The sequence below is a fragment of the Vigna unguiculata genome, chromosome 3 (assembly GCF_037176805.1).
Source record: "Vigna unguiculata cultivar grain cowpea cultivar isolate G323 ecotype 2 chromosome 3, ASM3717680v1, whole genome shotgun sequence".
Taxonomy (NCBI): Eukaryota; Viridiplantae; Streptophyta; class Magnoliopsida; order Fabales; family Fabaceae; genus Vigna; species Vigna unguiculata.
This window is the reverse complement of record NC_140794.1, coordinates 4,019,047-4,037,333: the sequence shown is the minus strand read 5'-3', so window position 1 is coordinate 4,037,333 and position 18,287 is coordinate 4,019,047. Positions and strand designations below refer to the sequence as shown.

General features: G+C 29.1%; 1 protein-coding gene across 1 annotated transcript; it reads left to right on the top strand.

Annotated features, from left to right (window-relative positions):
* Positions 1–13,671: 13,671 nt before the first annotated feature.
* LOC114177517 (bidirectional sugar transporter N3-like) lies at positions 13,672–15,551 on the top strand. The gene is made up of 6 exons (XM_028062895.2): positions 13,672–13,821; positions 13,927–13,963; positions 14,074–14,284; positions 14,397–14,561; positions 14,735–14,854; positions 14,988–15,551. Exons 1-6 carry the CDS (start codon positions 13,779–13,781, stop codon positions 15,285–15,287), a joined length of 876 nt encoding a protein of 291 aa, XP_027918696.1. The 5' UTR covers positions 13,672–13,778; the 3' UTR covers positions 15,288–15,551.
* Positions 15,552–18,287: the final 2,736 nt, after the last annotated feature.

Genomic DNA, 18,287 nt, shown 5'->3' with positions numbered 1-18,287 from the left:
AAAATTATAAATTTAACATTGTCAGTTCTAAATAAGATTTAAAAATTGTTTGAATATTTTTAAAATATTTTTTTATTTCAATTTATTTTAATATCTGCAAATAATTTTCTTTATTAAATGATTCATGATTACGTTATGGTGAATTTTTATGACGTCATCATTTAGGTTTAGTAAAATTGTGAGCTCAATGAATTAAAAATAAAATAAATTACACTACCTACCATATGATCTCTCAAGAACTAAAATAAAAAGATACTATATTTAGAAGAATTTTAGTCAAATATATTTTTATTTGTTTGAGTTAAAAATAAAAAAACATATTTTTAGAGACTAAAACTAAGAATAAAATATCTATAGAGACTAAACTAAAATAACATATTTATAGGTGTTGAAAACAAAAAAGTGAGTTATTTATAAGGAGTTAACTCAAAAATTAGAAAAAGCGAGTTAAAAGACAATCATTTTAGAAAGATGATAACTTATTTAAAATAAGTTTAAATAGGTAATTTTTTTATTTACAAGATTTTAATAAATAATAAAAAATCTAAACATGATCTATTTTTACTCTTAAAAAAAATACTTAGTTTTTACATAAGTTAAGTTCTCTTATATTATTTTTCTAGATTTTTAATTTTAGTCTGTGGTAAATAATTTTAGTTATGATTTTTTTTTAAATATTTTATAAGAGCATTGGTTGATGTTAAAAAGACATATAATTAAGGGACTCACGTCACAATTAAACGTTCTTAGGGTAAAAAAAGTTGCCCTACCTTGTCAACTTTGACTCTTGTAATTTAAAAGGTAAACATTTAATCCAATAATTAATATATATCAGACACCTAATCACCTATACATGTATCAGCATTTGGATTCAATTTTCTGTTCCATTAATTATCGCATCAATTTCTCTATTGAAGTCATAGACTACCCACGTTTCTAAATTGTGTGGACTAATAAAGCTTCTGTTGGTGGTCCCAAGAAACTAGATTACTTTAATTTGATTAAATTAACTCAATATCAATTAGATTAGTTTGATATTTAAGTTACTTACAAAAATTCAAAACTTAATTAAATATTAATCAATTCAAATTTTATTTTAACCTGAGCAGTCTGAAATTGTCCTGAGAGACTAACGTTGCAACACGGCAATTTCTTCCAGCACCTTCATATTTTTTTTCTTGAATCCTTCATTATATTTTTTTTCATTTTTTTTCATTTTAGATTGTTCTGTCTGAAATTTCCTTTTTATTTCTAAATTATATATTTAAAAGCCAAAATTAATTTATAAATTATGTAATTTAATTTTTCTTTCTTAGCTTTTTTTCAGATTGCACCGTTCGAAAGTTAAAAGTGATTTATGGATTGTACCCAAAAATATTGTTTTTAGAAAAAAATAACTTTCAAAGTTTACAGTTAAGAAGTATATTTTTTTTATTTTTCAATTATACCATCCGAAAAATAATGATGGAAAATAAATTATAAAGATGAAAAAAGAAAATTATGGATGCGCAAGAGGAATGTGGCGATTGTAAGCTTATTAGTTGAGTAGCTGGGCTAGGCCCAATTTCTCACTGATGATTCTACTAAGTGAACTTTATTCTTTTTTGTTTACACTCAAGTAATATTACTTTTTGAACCTTAATTTCTATTTTTTTTTTCAAATAGTTTTGTTCACACCCACTTTTTCTACTTTCCACCACTCTCGGTTACTCATCGCCCTCCTCTTCCCTGATTTCTCTTCACCAATGATGAAAATACAAAGATTTTTAACTTTATTAACATCAGAGTTAATGCCAATCACACCACTAAACCTGCTTTCTTTCTATTATGAATAGAAAAAATCATATTTATCAAAATAATTTCAACAAATACTTTTTGAAAAACTCTATTCGATGAGTTTGTGAATGGAAATGAGAATGATTTTATTTTTATTTGGAAATGTGAATGGGATAACGAAACTCATTTGCATTTTGCACCGTTCTGTTGTTAGGGATGACAATGAATTGTGTCGGGCACAGATAATGCCAATTCGCTACTCAAATTGCAATAAAAAAAATTCACCTGTAGGTTAAAATCCGCGGTTATCCATGAATACTATAATATTTAAAAGAAAGTATACATTTTAAAAATAAAATATAAAACAATTAAAAAATATAAAATTAAATATAAATTATATTTTAATTTTAATTAAATTTAACCTAATAAAATATAAATTAAATTTTAATTTTAATTAAATATAACTTAATAAAATATAAATTAAATTTTAATTTTAAATTTTATGATTAAAGGATACTTATGAATAATATAATACCGACATGTTTATAAATGAATATTAAAGTTTCTATTATCTACTACTCACGAATACTAATTATGAGTAATGAATCTTATTCTTGATATCCTTGTAGATATTTTTGCCAACCCTAATCAATTTATGACATGTTTTTTTTTTTAATTTGGTCCAAAGTAGTTACGGGAAGAAAACATTTTGGGCTTATGAATTGAAGGAAGTTCTCTTCGGCCCATGAATCGGTCCAACAGGTTATACAATATTCTAAGGGTAACGCCCACAATGAAACTGAGAACGTGCATGTTTGGTAATTAAAATCGATTAAATTCATCTAAATGCCTGCTATAGTGAAAGACATAAATTTTCACTTCTCACTTTCCTGCTATGCTGCTTTCAGAAGTGCAAACTCCCGTTTGTAATTTCAGAACATGGGAGGGATATCTTTAGTATTTTTTTCCAATTTCCTATTATGATATTCAGTTAGGTTTCCTCTTTTAATTTTGTTATTTTCTCTTATGATTTTTTGTTGCTTTTATTTTTAATTTTATTTTATATTCAAGTATATTTCATTTCTATAAAATAAATCACTTCGCTTTTAATAAAATATTTATCTTCAAGTTTTTTCTCATTTGTATTATATCAAATACAGATATGACATCCGATTAAACACTAACACAAAAAAGCCTTTTAACGTCCGACATTTTCGACCTTTGACGTCTGCCCAAACACCGACGTCGTATCGGGTGACGTCAAAATAACGTCGGAAAAATAGCAGACGTCACTTGACGTCGGTCTTTTAGGAGTCCGACGTTATCCAACGTCGGGGCTAGTAACACAGACGTCAATTTTCGCGCTAAAATGAGGGAAAAACCTGAGCAGTTTAACGTCTGTCAGAGCCCGTCAGACGTTAAATAACGTCGGCCCTGGTACGATCAGACGTTAAATAACGTCTGTCAGGGCACACCAGACGTCAAACTGCTCCATATTTTTTAAAAAAATTTGACTGTTTTTACAACATCCATACACCTGAAAATCAGAAAATTTCCAGAACAATTTCATAATACTTTCAGCACAAATGATTGTAGTCTGAACTGGTCGAAAGATCATTTTTATTCCTCTACCACTCAAAATATTTCAGTTATATATGAGGGAAATAAAAGCAGAACTAGGTTGAGGTACATGATTGTTTGTTAAACACTAAAGCATTGATTTTTATTAGTAAAATGATTTTGTTTATATAGATTATCATGGTTTCTATAACAACATTTATGTACTTAAGTACTTAATATGTATGCTAATATTGTTTACAAGTCTAATAAAATTTTTGCTCGATTTCTCCACCTTGAATCTCTTTCTTTTATTAGTAAAAGGACCAACACAATTTTCAAAATATTGATACAAACTGGCACAACTAACCGTATGAAGGCTGCATAGTTAGCATAGACACTTCAACACATCTCCTGAACAGATGCCTTCTTCAAGTCCACCAAATATGTGCACAATTTCTTAATTTCCTGAGGAACAAAGTAGCTTTACTTAGAGCATGAATGAAACATCTGAAATCTTAGATTACAGTTGCTTTTTTAAAAAAAATGTTGTTTATGAACTAAGCTGTATTTTGGAAAATAACTTAAATTTGATGAAATAAAATCTAGACAAAAAGTTGTTCCTTTGACTTGAAAATCTGAAACTTACGATCATTCTTCAACAGTTTCATTTTATCATACACTCTTTTTTATATGTCAAAACTCTTTCTTTTTTCATCCAAACGAACTTAATTATCTTACAATCACTTTTCAATTGACTTATCAAAACATAGAACATTCTGATTATAATCAATAATACATATAATTGATTATTAAAATAATATAATTTTGCAATTGTCCAAAGCACACCCTTATATGTCAACACTACACACATGACTTTTTTTATCAACAAGCACTACATATGACTAAAGCCCTGTTTGGATAATTTTGTCCTTAAGACTTTATAGGAGAACGAAATAAAGAAAAATAAATCAAATAAGTTTCTCCAGCAGCTAAAATTAGCTTCTAAGCTTATTTGCAGAATATCTTTTGTATTAGCTTCTCCAAAATCTTCTTTTTAACTTGAATAAGCTAATTTCAGCTTAAGGAGAAACTTTTTTAATTTTTCTACTCATTTTCTTCTCCTTCTAGTGCTTATGGAGTAGTTTGTCTAGCTCTAATTAAAAAAAAAAAATTATGCCAAAGTGGCTATCACTACATGTTGAAAGCTATTCTACAACTACTTATAAGTCCTAAATAGATGTTGAAGGAGACATGTATCTAATAGCCATATAGAGCACAGAGAAGGTAGGAAAGAAACTACAATTTTTCCCTTTTTAGCCAGTTAAAGGAGTCAATTACAAATAAAACCTATCTCAAACTGTAAAATTTATGAATAACAGGATTCACAAAGGATATCACATGTTGTCGAGGTGTACCACGTGATACTTCAATCCAAAATAAAGCTTGTCCTCTCTTGACTTCCTAGCTTTAAGGACTGACTTTATTTTGAATTAAAAATTAACTTAGAATCTACTGTAAAGAGAAAATCAAAAGAAATGAAGCCTGCAATAATGAACTTCGTATATCTAAGTCTAACCAGTTGAATGATTTTCATAGGCCTCAACACAAGCCTCATTTAGGTATAAATTAAGCTTCTATTATTGAGATATTAACAAACACGCAATTACCGTACACACACACAAGTAATTCTATACATACAATGAACAAATATATACATACAATGAAAAACTAACCTCCTCTAATTGAAAGACAAACTTTGAGAGGAAGTCTAGGTTCTCCGCACACTGCTGGCCAAATGGGAACGAAGAGCAAGTGGGACGAATCTCAAAACGCTGCAAATGGGGATGAAAACGGAAAATAATCGGTTCAAAACGCGTAAAATCAACCCATAATTAAACCCCAACAAGTTTGATGGCGAAAACCTTTCGAAACTCACCTGGAGGGGGTCGGAAATGGCATCGCCGGCGGGAACTCTCGTGGAAAAGATGAACAGCGCGAGGGTTTCTGCGTTTCGCGCAGAGATAAGCTGAAACTTAACGTCGGGGGTGTTATGTCCGACGTTAAGTGACGTCGGGGGTGGGAGGGGCCGACGTTAAGTGACGTCTGGCGCGCGCTGGTCCGACGTCAAGGGACGTCTGTCGAGGTGGGGGCCGACGTCCTTTTTTGAGTGACGTCGGGGTATTTTTTAACAGACGTTAAGTAACGTCTGCCCCCTCCACGTCAGACGTTAAAAATGTCTCATTATTTACAAAAATGCCACCGTTCATTTTTAACGTTGGGCTTTTTTTAGGCAGACGTTATTGGGGTGACGTTAAAGGCCTTTTTTGTGTTAGTGAAACATTTATCATAGACATTTATCATAGTGAGTAGGTTGACTTCTATTAGTATGGTTGACATTGATTCATCTACAATTATTGATCCTTTTACCTTGAAAAAATGACAAAATTGATTCCTAGTTTGGTTTCTCTATAGAGAAATATGAAATTATTATTGCCTTGTTATAAGAGTCGCAAAAATACTTCTTCTTCTACCACTATGGTTAATCAATATAGTGTACAATCTTTAGATCCATATTTTTTTGATGATTGGAGCAGTTAAAAAAACATTAAAAATTTCTCAAGTTTCTTAGTTCTCCATATCCATCTTAAAAGGTGTGATAGAGATATTTTTGATATCTTCTTTTAGTTTTCTAGTTTTCTGTTATGTTTTTTTTGTTAGGTTTTATGTTATGATTTTTTGTTGCTTATATTCAAGCATATTTTATCTATGTAAAATTATTCGGTTCTCATACTTCTAATAAAAGAATTCTTTTGAAAGTTTTCTCTCATTTGTGTTTTATTAAACATTCATATGGGATTAGCAAATACAAGTGAGAAAAAACTTTGAAGATAAATATTTTATTGGAGGTATGAGAATTGAGTTATTTTACTTTATATAAATCAAATATCCTTGAGTATAAAGAAAAATTATAAGAAACAGAAAATTATAACATAAAACTTAATAGAAAATCATAACAGCATACTTTAAAAGAATATATAAAAAATATTTCTATCCTTGAAGTAGCGTCTTGAAAGGTAATAGGATGAATAAACTTCGATTGAGAAATAAAAGAGCTAGATAAATATAAAAAAACCTTGAGAATTTTTATTGTCTTTTTTTTTTAACTGCTCAAATCATCTAAAACGTATCAATCTTGTGCAATACATTGGTTACTCATAGTGGATTGAGAATATTGAAAAATCAAGAAATTAGATATATAAAAAACTTGAAAAATTTTGAGGTCTTTTTAATATGACATGTGAATGTTTGGTTAAAATAGGAAACTTGAAAAAAAAATATTATTAAAAATAATAACTGAGTTATTATACATAAATAAAATATGCTTGAATATAAAAAGAATACAAACAACAAAAAATCGTAACAAATACCTACCAAAATATTATAATAGAAAAATTAATAAAAAATCATAACAAAAAATAAAAAAAAAATATCAAAGATATCTCTACCCCGAACACACCTTTAATTTAAATCCAAACGCAGATATCAAAATCCGGTGTCCTTCAAGAAAACGAATATCCATTAATCTCTTCAAAACTATATTTACATTTTTTTTATCAGTAATAACAAATATATTAATAGGGGCAATAGGATTACCCCAACCCATATACAAAAATTAAACAAAGTAGGAAGAAAAAAAGAAAAAAACAACATGAACAAATCTAACTCATACATCTTTTTCTCCGGTAATTGTTGTCCACCAAATTACAAGAAAAAAGTATAATAATAAAGGAGAGTAAAACATGAACTTGATCTACCACTCTTAATGCCAATATAAATTCTGTATAGAATCATAAGCACAACACCACACACCAATATAGATTCCAATACCAGAAAAGAGTCATGTCAATATAATTATCTTTACTATTCTGATAGGTTCTTACCACATAATTCTTACATGAGACAATCTTACAGCTAATATAACGTCCTTGTATGAAATGAATAACATTATGTTTAATATTTTCCCGCAATATTAGCTATTGCTCGATAAAGTTTTATTATTAAAAGAAAAACTGAGTAGAATGGCTAATTTGATTGGAAATCAATCGATCAGAAAATTTCAAAAAACCAACTCGTCTCAAAATCATTCAAAGCTAGTGTAAAGAATCAGTTTGACTAGTATTAATTTGTTTTTAAAAATGGTTTTAGATAAAGAAAAACACATATTATTTTTAATTTTTTTTATCTTGTAAAAGGTTTCTATGATGATGATTCAACATTACGCACGTTCATAAAATATCAAAATATTATTTTTAACTCAAAATTTTAAATATTTCATTTATATTAAATATAAAATTTTCAGCTCACTTTAAATTCTATCCGTGTTAATACTGATTTTTGAACTATTCTTTTGTTGTTGTCTTCAATAATGTTATTCCATGTTGCGTGATTGAAACGAAGATGAGACAGGTAAAATAGCATGGTCGTTGCTTAACAATGGCAGTTTCAAGGAACCTGAAATACTGCAACTGTGCCAAAACCTCTTCTATAGTTCATAATACCTCCATCACCGCATTTGATCCAAAACTGGAGCTAGCTAAGTCCAATTAACTAACGAACTCATTATTTTATTTTGTCTCTATCATCATCACTATCCCATTTGCTTCACTGTTTGCAATAATGAATTCCTCTGTACTCTATATAGTTTCTGTATTCATTCATTGCAGATTCGATATTGCCAGACAAATCCCTAATTTCCTGAACTTACCAAGTGGCACCATTTTTGTGTGGTCCAGGTGGATCCAATTATTCACTGTAATTAATCAGAGTTTAAAGCGTTATTAATCTATGTTACCCGGATAAGGAGATACGATTAAACTGAAAAAGTATAGAACACGAAACACGTATATATAAAGTATAGAACACGGAATATATATATATATATATATATATATATATATTAAGTTTTGAAACTGTAAACTAATATATTGTTAACTAATACAAAAATGAATCTGATTTATCTATCTGATATCCAATATGTGAAAAGTAGTAATAAAATAAGATTTGTTAATTATTTTAATTATTAAAATCATATCAAAAATAAAAAAATATCATTCAAATTAGACATAATATATCTTATAAATATCGTACAAATGTCAATTTCTTATATATATCGGATACGAGACACGTTATTTATGAAATGTGTGGAAGCATTATATTAAAGCGAGTGATGAATGAATATAAATGAAACAGTGAAGCATTTAATTCCATGAAAGGAATTTACATGATTGACACTGAAGTGAAGGTGGGTTTGAACCGTGGAACGTGTCTTCTGGGCGGGTCCATCCCCATCATTGCGGAACACAAAAAGAAACTTCAAGCCATCATAATAATAGGGCTAGGGTTTCACTTCCTTAATTCATCTTCCAATCATTTCTATAAATCTGTGGCTTTCGATTTTCCTTTTTAATCAAACTCAATATTTGCGAATTTTATTTTTCTATATGTCATATCCTAAACGCTAATAATGAATAAAGCAATTATATATGTACACTCGTGTGGTTTTCGTAAAATATTTATTTTAGTATAATTAATAAATAATTATCTGATTTTTATACTACAACTATTACTATGTTTGAATCTTAATTGCGTTTGAAGAGTAATGTGAACAACAGCACCAATGTCAAATTACATCATGTGTCCATGGATGTTTATCCATAATTTTACGTGCTGAGGTATCCAAAATAATTTAGCAATTCAGTGATTCAGAACGTGAAGGGTCGCATTCTTTCACAGCACAGAGGAGAATAGAAGAGTTGGAGTATTATTGATTTGGTCAATTTTCATTTAAACCAATTCGTCGTATTCCAACTCTTGCAGTATTTTCCAGCGGATTCCAGATACCTACCCATTTCTTTCCAACACATAATCAAAACCTCACTAAGATACATGTATATTGAAATGAAGTCAAAGATTGTAAAGTTTAAATAAAAACATAACTCGATGAAATAAAACAATTTTATAATATATAAGTGAGGTGTAAATCTCATCTTATAATATGAAAGTGTGTTGAAAGTCTCACATCAACTAAAGACAAAACAATTTTATAATATATAAATGGAGTTCAAATATCATTTTACACACCAACTAATTTTATAGAATTGAGTGAAGGTTAAAACCTATTCTTAACATAACTAATAATAATAATATTAAAGATTTCACAACATAATATAAATTTTACTTTAAAAATTAATTTTATAAAATTGAATTAAACATAAAATCTAATTTTTTTACCTTATGTCAAAATTATTCGAAATCTATACACACAAATCTTTATGAGTCGAATTAGAATTAAAATCAGGATTCTAATGTAACTCTTAGAGAAGACGAGTACCTTATTAGATTCCATTCTCCGTTTCTGTTAGGTTAATTTCTTTAATGTCATATCAACCTTCACCCACACTTAGTTGTAAGAACTTTGGAAGCGTCATGAATAAGAAAGAAATGGTATGAGTTAGACATGCAAACACTAAAAGATAAAAGCAAAGCTGCCACTCTCAGATCACAACCACGAAAATGTATATATATATATTCTGACCTCTCGATTTTGTTATTTTTTTAGTGCCTCTACGGCCAGCCAAAACCTATCCTCACACATAACACATTTATCACAAGAACATATATTTATTAAACCAGTAACTTATGTAAATACAACGAAATATTGTTATCTAATGTTATATTATCACGAAAATTGTTTTCTCATTCAATTAATATTATCTTTATTGCACGCAAATAATTTAGTCAACTAACTAATTTTATAGTATATTTTTAACATTTAAAACTTTTAGTTATGAATGTAGTTACAATAGTTTTTGTCTTTCATAAAGAATATATGGGATTTCTAGAAAAGTAATATTATTTATAGAAGTTTTATAAATGGTTTAATTAATCGAACGGTACCTGATTTGTTAAGAGTGTATTAACTATAAAGTTATAATTAATTTAATATAAGTATAAATTTTGAAAAAAAAATTCTTAAATAATTTTATAATTATATTAATAGGTATATTAATACTAAATTTTTGTTAGGCCTTATTTTCTTAATCATAACATTATAATTAATTTAATAAAAAAATATGAATACTAAAAAAAATTGAGATTTTTTTTTTTTTAGATTTAAAATAAGTGTTTTATCTGCTTCACTCTTGAATCGGCTCTCACCTAAAGTAGGATCTTTTTCAATCCATGGAGAACGATTTAAGACCAAAGAATCCTAAAAGAAAATAAAAAGCCTTTCAATGGAAGAAAAAGGTGAAGGGAAGGTGAAGGACACCGGTCTCCCCTGTGAATCAACTTCGCATGACAAGAAAGAACAACACTTAAGAAAACTATCATATATTCAAAAAACAAAAGAATCACAAATAAAATGAAGTCATGAAAGGAAAACCTAACTTAAGCTTAATCTGTATCTTTAAGAACAAAGTGAAGTATTAGAGAAAGAGATAATTAAACATCCTTTTTGAGTTCTTAAAGCTTCTAACTCAATTAGAATAGGGGGATTATGTCCTACGCAATAGTTAGAAATGATCGTGGCTTGAATTTTTTAAAATTCAGTTTACATATTTAATTTAGATGAATGAGAGTATATTTGGTGTATCACAACCATGTTAAAACTAATTTTCAGTACTTCTACCTCTTTTACTTTAACAATAAGTAAAATCTCATATGGAAAGGCACATGGCTAACGATCATCGAAAATTTTGGAAACATTAAAATTATGTAACTTTTAAGAAAAGAAAAGTAGATTCGGAAGAAATATTTTGTTTAAATTAGGTGAATGCATGAACTTAGATGAAATATAAGATTCATAATATTAACTTCTCTTATAATGATTGATACTTGTGCCCTTTCTTATTCTTAAAATCCTTCTGAACTAATAAATCTTCATATACAATCAGTGTTTCGAGTGTTCAAAAAATAACATCACTAAAATGAAGAAGAGAGCATGGCAATAAAAGTAGACTTATGAAGGCAAGACACACACTACTAAAAAAACTCATAATTCTTACCAATTTTGTTATGAATTTTTTTTGTAAGAAATACTTAAAAATTTTATTATGATTTTTTTTGCAGGAAATTGCTGTCAATTTTTTACAAAATATTTTGTATAAAATACTTTTCACAACAAATTTTGTAAAAAATACTTGAAAATTTTATAATTTTGTAATAAATAATTATCCACGAAGGAATTAACTGTCAATTCAAATTCTTAGAAAAAATAGCAGGAAAATGTTTTTTCTTGTAAATTCTTTTAACAAATTTCCAAAAAAATTTCCATGTAATATAGAAATTTTTAGTAGTGAAAGAACTCAAAAGACAAACAATTCACTTTGAAGGAAATATATTCAACACCAGGAATTTGGGGTGTTGTTAGAGACTTCCATTTTTTTCCTTTTGTTTTGGAATGATGCATAGTAGGCTCTTAGTTTGGTTAAACTTCCTCTGTTAACATAGAAGTGTCAAGTCTCTATTGTATTTGTATTGCATTCTTGTAGCATTGGTGGGTATTGAATCACTTGTTGACCTTTATGTTTTGCCTGTCTGTTTGGGAAGTTTTTTTGTAGTGGTTTATGTTTTTGGGCCTTCTCCATCTCTAATATAGATGACCTATGTACATATTTATGTAAGAGAGTTAGAGTACTACACAAGTGTTCTATTATATATATTTATTTATTCTTTGATGATTAAAAGATTATATTAAATTGATTTAGGTTATTTTAATTTAATATAAATTTGATTAAAATTACTTTGTAAATTAGATTAAATTTGATGTGGTCGATCTTATCGATTTGACATGAGATCATCCTAACTCAGCTTGACATACTCGAAACTTGATTAGTTTAATGTCCCAATTAAACATAGTTCAACTTGACTTAGTCTGACTCGAATCGTCTCGATCCCACTTGAACCTGACTTGATTTCTGCCTAGTCGAACCCAACTCAATTTAGCTTGGTTGAACCTAATTTTGATAGATATTATCTTATCATAGGTTCAACATAACTTGACTAAAATGTGGGGCTCAATCGACTTGACTTAACTTGGATCTGGGCTGACTCAGCTCAATTTGACGGAAGATCGATCCAACTCAACTTGACATGGCCCGAACTAGATGTGGACATAATGTTTTGTCTCAACACATATCTAACTTGACTTGCTCCTATTTGCTTAAGTTCATTCTAATCCCACCTAGACAGACTCAACCTAGATCCAACTTAGCCTAAATATGTCCCCAACTAGTGTCAACGAAACTTGGGTCTAGTGTATATGATGGTGAATTTTTTATAAATTATTTTTTATTATCGAATCTTTGGAAGTGTAATAATTATATTATATATTAATTTTGTATTCACACAAGTGATTATATATATATATAGAGGGAAATTTATTTACATATTTTTTATTTTTACTTTTTTTTTGTATGTAACATTTGTAAGTAACATACATATTAAAGTCATTAGATTAAAAAAATAAAAAGAAAAATGGAGAGTAATCGTTATTACTGTTATTATGTTACATTATATACACATATTATCATCGAGTTATGAAAACATATTAGAGAAATTGTTTAAAAAAAGAATATGACCCTAAACATAATATAGAATTGAACCATTTATTAATCATATGAAAACAGTTAGCCGCTGAATAGTGGTTAGCAGACCACAAGCTGACAGATTTAGGTTAATCACGAGGACAACTTTGACTTCTTCCATCACGTGTGACACTCAAAAGCTGCATCATCCATTTTAGAGCTGGATTTACATCCAAATCTTCTTCTTTCTGAATCAAATTATACTATTGTTGCAATGCAACAGTCCACGGTGATCACATTGTGACACGTGTCTCCTCATCTCTGAGTCATGAAAGATTGGTGACCTACCTGTGGCAATAATGGGGGTGAATCAGCAAGTGTTATTTGGCGGCGGATTGAACATCATCGAAATATGATGAAGGTACCAAGTCCTAACACAGGCAACAAAATGAGTGACACTTTCTGAATATGAGAGGAGAGTGCAAATAATGGAGATGGGTCACGTGAGGGAAGGTTTTTTGCATCGGAAAAGATACAATTATAAGTCAAGGTTGGCCCAACTATTAATTGAAGAACTACATCACACCAACTAGTTACAATAATGTGTTGAGTTGGCACAAAAATTAGATGCATGCCCTTCAAAGTAACTTAGAACTTAGTCATCAATATCATTGATTGAATTCATAACATAATGTGTTTCACTATCTCTTCATGCATGGAAAAACTCCTACCTTCTATATATATATAAGGGTGTTCATTTCCCTTTTCCTCCGTGGCACACAAAACTAGAGTTACCTTCCTCTCTTCTCTTTTTTCCATCAAGGGAGTAGTATTTCTCAGACATATTACGAAACCATGGCTAACGATGCCCCTTATGTTTTTGCTGTTGGAATTTTGGGTATGAAGGCTAAAAATAATCAAAATTTAGTTTTTCTATACATGTCTTACCTTTTGAAGAGATGAACTGATATACTTTTTTTGAATTTGTGAACGTTGGTTGTAGGTAACCTAGTCTCCTTCTGTTGCTTTCTAGCACCAGTGTAAGTAAAACACTTGTTCATTTACATGTGTCTGTGAATTTATATGTGTAATGAAGCAATAACATTAGTACTATAGTAGAAATTGAATCTCTTGCATATGGATTTTGCAGACCAACGTTTTATCGAGTTTGTAAGAAGAAAACCACAGAAGGTTTCCAATCACTTCCTTACGTTGCTGCACTCTTCACCTCAATGCTTTGGATTTTTTATGCTTACATAAAGACAGGAGAAATACTTCTTATCACCATCAACGCATTTGGTTGTTTCATAGAGACAGTTTACCTTGTCATCTATATAACTTACTGTCCCAGGAAAGCTAGGGTGCGTATGAACATATTGTTAAATTTATCTCTGTGACACTTATTATGTCTCTGTCATAACTTTTTCTTATATATATATGTATGGTTAATTCGAGAGTATGTTGGACTTGCAGTTTTTTACCTTCAAGATGATTTTCTTGTTCAACGTTGGAGTCATTTTCTTGGTTGTTCTTCTCACTCACGTTCTAGCAAAAGAACGAACAGCACGTATTGAGCTTCTTGGGTGGATCTGTGTAGTTCTTTCTACCAGTGTTTTTGCAGCACCTTTGAGCATCATTGTGAGTATATATATAGAATGAGTCAAAAACTTTAATTAAGGATTTAACCTCTTACTCTATGACTTCGTATTCATATGTTTGATATTGTCATAAGCTCAAAAATAAACACTCTTCAATTATAGGTTAGTTTTTTATATGTCATGATTTACTGAATTCGTCTTGTTCAATTCCAGAAAGTGGTTATTCGCACGAAAAGTGTAGAGTTCATGCCTATTACTCTTTCACTCCTTCTCACAGTGAGTGCAATTATGTGGTTGGCATACGGTATTCTCCTGAGGGACATCTATGTTACAGTAAGTACTCAAAAAATCCAACATAAAAATGACAACTCATTTTGGATTCAGGGATATGCTGCATCTTTATTGATAAATAGTACTACTGTGTATAACGATTATTTTCTTTTTCTCTTTTTTTTTTTTTGGACAGCTTCCGAACTTCGTGGGTATCACATTTGGAACAATTCAGATAGTGCTCTATTTTATATACAGAAAGCACACTCCAAGTAAGGATCAAAAGCTGCCAGAACACAAAGACAATGCTACGAATGAAGAAAACGCCAACACGGCAGTGAGCAGTGAGAATCATGCAGCGAACAGTGGTGGATTTGTGGACATTGAGATTGGAGAGAAGAAGGGAGTGAAGAAAGTTGAGGAAGCACAGAAAAAACAGGACCAAACAGAAAACAAAACAAGGGAAGCTAGCACTCAACAAGTACAACATAATTAAGGAGGGTTGAGAAGTTTAATGAAGGATAAAAATACATGAGCACTTGCCTCTTTCTCTCCCTCTCTCTGTGCCACCATGTGTTGATGTTCAAACTAATGCAAAATCTTAAAGGGCTAATGGGGGCAGAAGATATAAGTCATACAATATAGATCAATGTCTGTCCCATTGTTATTAGTTTCTGTTATGTGTGATTTCTGTTCTGTTTTTTTGTGTTACAATAATAAATAATAAAATAGAAGGTGTCCCCAAATCTTGTTCCAAGGAGATATTACAGGAACTGTGTTTCTGCTTTTTCTTATTATTAGTGTGTGGTGTTTTGCCTTTGAACTTCTCATGGGGGTGAATGTCAAAATCATGGGGTGTAGGAAGAAGGAGCCCAAATAGGGTTTTGAAAAGAAAAGTTTACAAATATATACTTGTCTAAACTAGAAAAAGTAAATGAAATAGAATGGAAAGAGAAGCAAAAAGTATGGTAATATAGTATTCATTTGATTACGACGATAATACCGTATTTACATACGAAGAACTAAAGTATATGGTGAATAGGAAGTAGCAGAATTGAAAGAGATGGATGAGAAATGGATATGGATAAGAAGAGGATATTGTAGAATAGATGTCAAAGGTGGTCCTTAAACAACATATTCATTCCCCTTGGAATTAAGGAACCACATGGATTTCTCCACCATAGATGTTTGATGAGAACCCTAAAAAGCCTCTGGTATATCCACCATTATCGTGGTGTAGGATTTGGTGGCTATGTGAGTAGATGATAGCATCAATAATCAGTAAACTTTATGCTGAGCCAACTTATAGGATTTTGGTCTCATCATTGCTCCCATTTTTAGGTTATTCTTTTACACGACGTATATACCAGTTTCTACTTTTAAACCTGTAATAATATCTGGATTTATATACGTATGAGAACCACTTAGATGAGTTGTATTATACACATCAATTTCTCGTGTTATATTTCATATTCTTGTTTACTATAAAGAACAAAACGTTATGAATATATATATATATATATATATATATATATATATATATATATATATATATATATATATATATATATATATATATATATATATATATATATCTTTTTGTGGCTATTCTGCATCCAAGTACTCTTTATTAGGTTAAAAAGGGTGTAGAATAATTTGCAGAGTAATATATACACATGTTGATATTCCAAAAGTGACATCCTAAATAAGGTGTGCTTTATAAAATTCTAATATATTTGGGGGAATAAAAGTGTAATTTGTTATTTAACCTTTTTAAGAAAAAATTATAAATAAAAATAGAATGAATGATCAATTATCCTTTGAAATTGTAATAACAAATTAAGTTAATATATAAAAATGATAAAGTAATGGAATGATCCTTGAATTTGTACCTTAATAATTAATTTAGTCATTAAAATTGTAGCAACGCTTAAATTAATCCGTGAAACAAATAAAGTGACACCATGGTTTCTAAAACTATGAATTATCAATAGATTTAATTTCTAAAGTTATAACTTCAATCAAATTTTTTCATTCAAATTATAAATGTTTAACTTCACTCTTTATTTTTAAAATTTTACTGGTTTTGTCTATCATTCTTTTCATAATGTTTGTCTAAATGTGTAAGACCTGAAATATTTTATAAAGATAAATCTTTTAATAGATAAGGAATAGAAAATTTATAAATAAGTTAAGAATGCTTATTTTATTATATAAATAAAATTTTACTAAATTTCAATTATTCTAAATTCTTTCTAAAATATAAAGATAATTTGAATATCGTTGTCTCTAATGAGACTGAATAGTTAAGCTGAGATTATTGATCTCTATAAGTGGTTTAATTTCTATTAAGAAAATTATTTTCCTTTTCTTCCATTTTAGAGTTGTGATTAAGAGAAGATTATATCAGTCCATGGATTGATATTTTAGTTTACTATGAGGTTGGTAGGGATATTTGACTAGTAACATGCTACCATCAATAAGGAGAATTAACATAACATCTATGCAATAGGATATTTTTTAGATGAATGAATAATATGAGTATGGAATCCATGATTTCTTTTAGTATGTACATGTGGAGAAGTGATTATACATATGTTTGTGTAAGAGCTTTGAGTTGTTCAAAGTAAGTTTTTTGTAGTAAGAAGACGAAATGAATATATTAGAGTAATTATAATTATGATATTATGTTATATGTTCATAAAATTTGTGCGTATGGAAACTATGCATCGCTTACTATTACTTAAACATCAACACTCAATTTTGTTGTATGAATTTTGTCTACCTCGTGCAATTTTGTATTTCTTATGATTTCCTAGTTGTTTTCAATCAAGAATAACTCTGAATCTTTTTATATAATGTTCATTTGAGATATCCAATCGATGTACTTTAATAGATTTACATAATCTAAATATAAGTGTTTTTCTTTTATCATCAATAAGTAATATATAAATAAAACAATAAGACATTGTCTTGGTCCATGTACAATACCAATAAAAATATAGGGGATGAAAAATTGAAACCTATAAATACTATATTTCTTTTTTCACATACAAAACTCACAAATCTCTCACAAGACAAATCACAAATGAAATACATTTTATGATCTCTATAGACTCAAAATATTACAAAAAATCTATTTATACAAGGGTTATTTCCTACCAACATAGATATAACATTTTATATCTAACATACAATAAATTTGCAAAAAACTGAGGTCCAACAAACTCTCGTAGATCATCTTTTCTACTAGAGTCAACAAAAGATTATTTCTTTGTTAGAGTAGTTTGTTTCTGATAATTCGAAGACAATTATTTCATTTGTAATAAGTTTGTCTAAAAACCTTAACAACCAAACAACATAGATGATGCTAATAAGGGGTTAAAATGAAAGATAATAACATTATACCAGATGAGACCCTTCTTTTTATCTTACTTCTGAACCAATATAAGACAAATTAAATATATGTTTTTGGACATAAACATCAATCAGAGTA

Excerpts from the sequence above, each read along its gene's own strand:
- LOC114177517 (XM_028062895.2), top strand. The coding sequence starts at position 13,779 with ATGGCTAACGATGCCCCTTATGTTTTTGCTGTTGGAATTTTGG. Across the intron at positions 13,964-14,073 it reads TGTTGCTTTCTAGCACCAGT|ACCAACGTTTTATCGAGTTT; the intron begins GTAAGTAAAACA and ends TGGATTTTGCAG. Across the intron at positions 14,855-14,987 it reads TGAGGGACATCTATGTTACA|CTTCCGAACTTCGTGGGTAT; the intron begins GTAAGTACTCAA and ends TTTTTTGGACAG.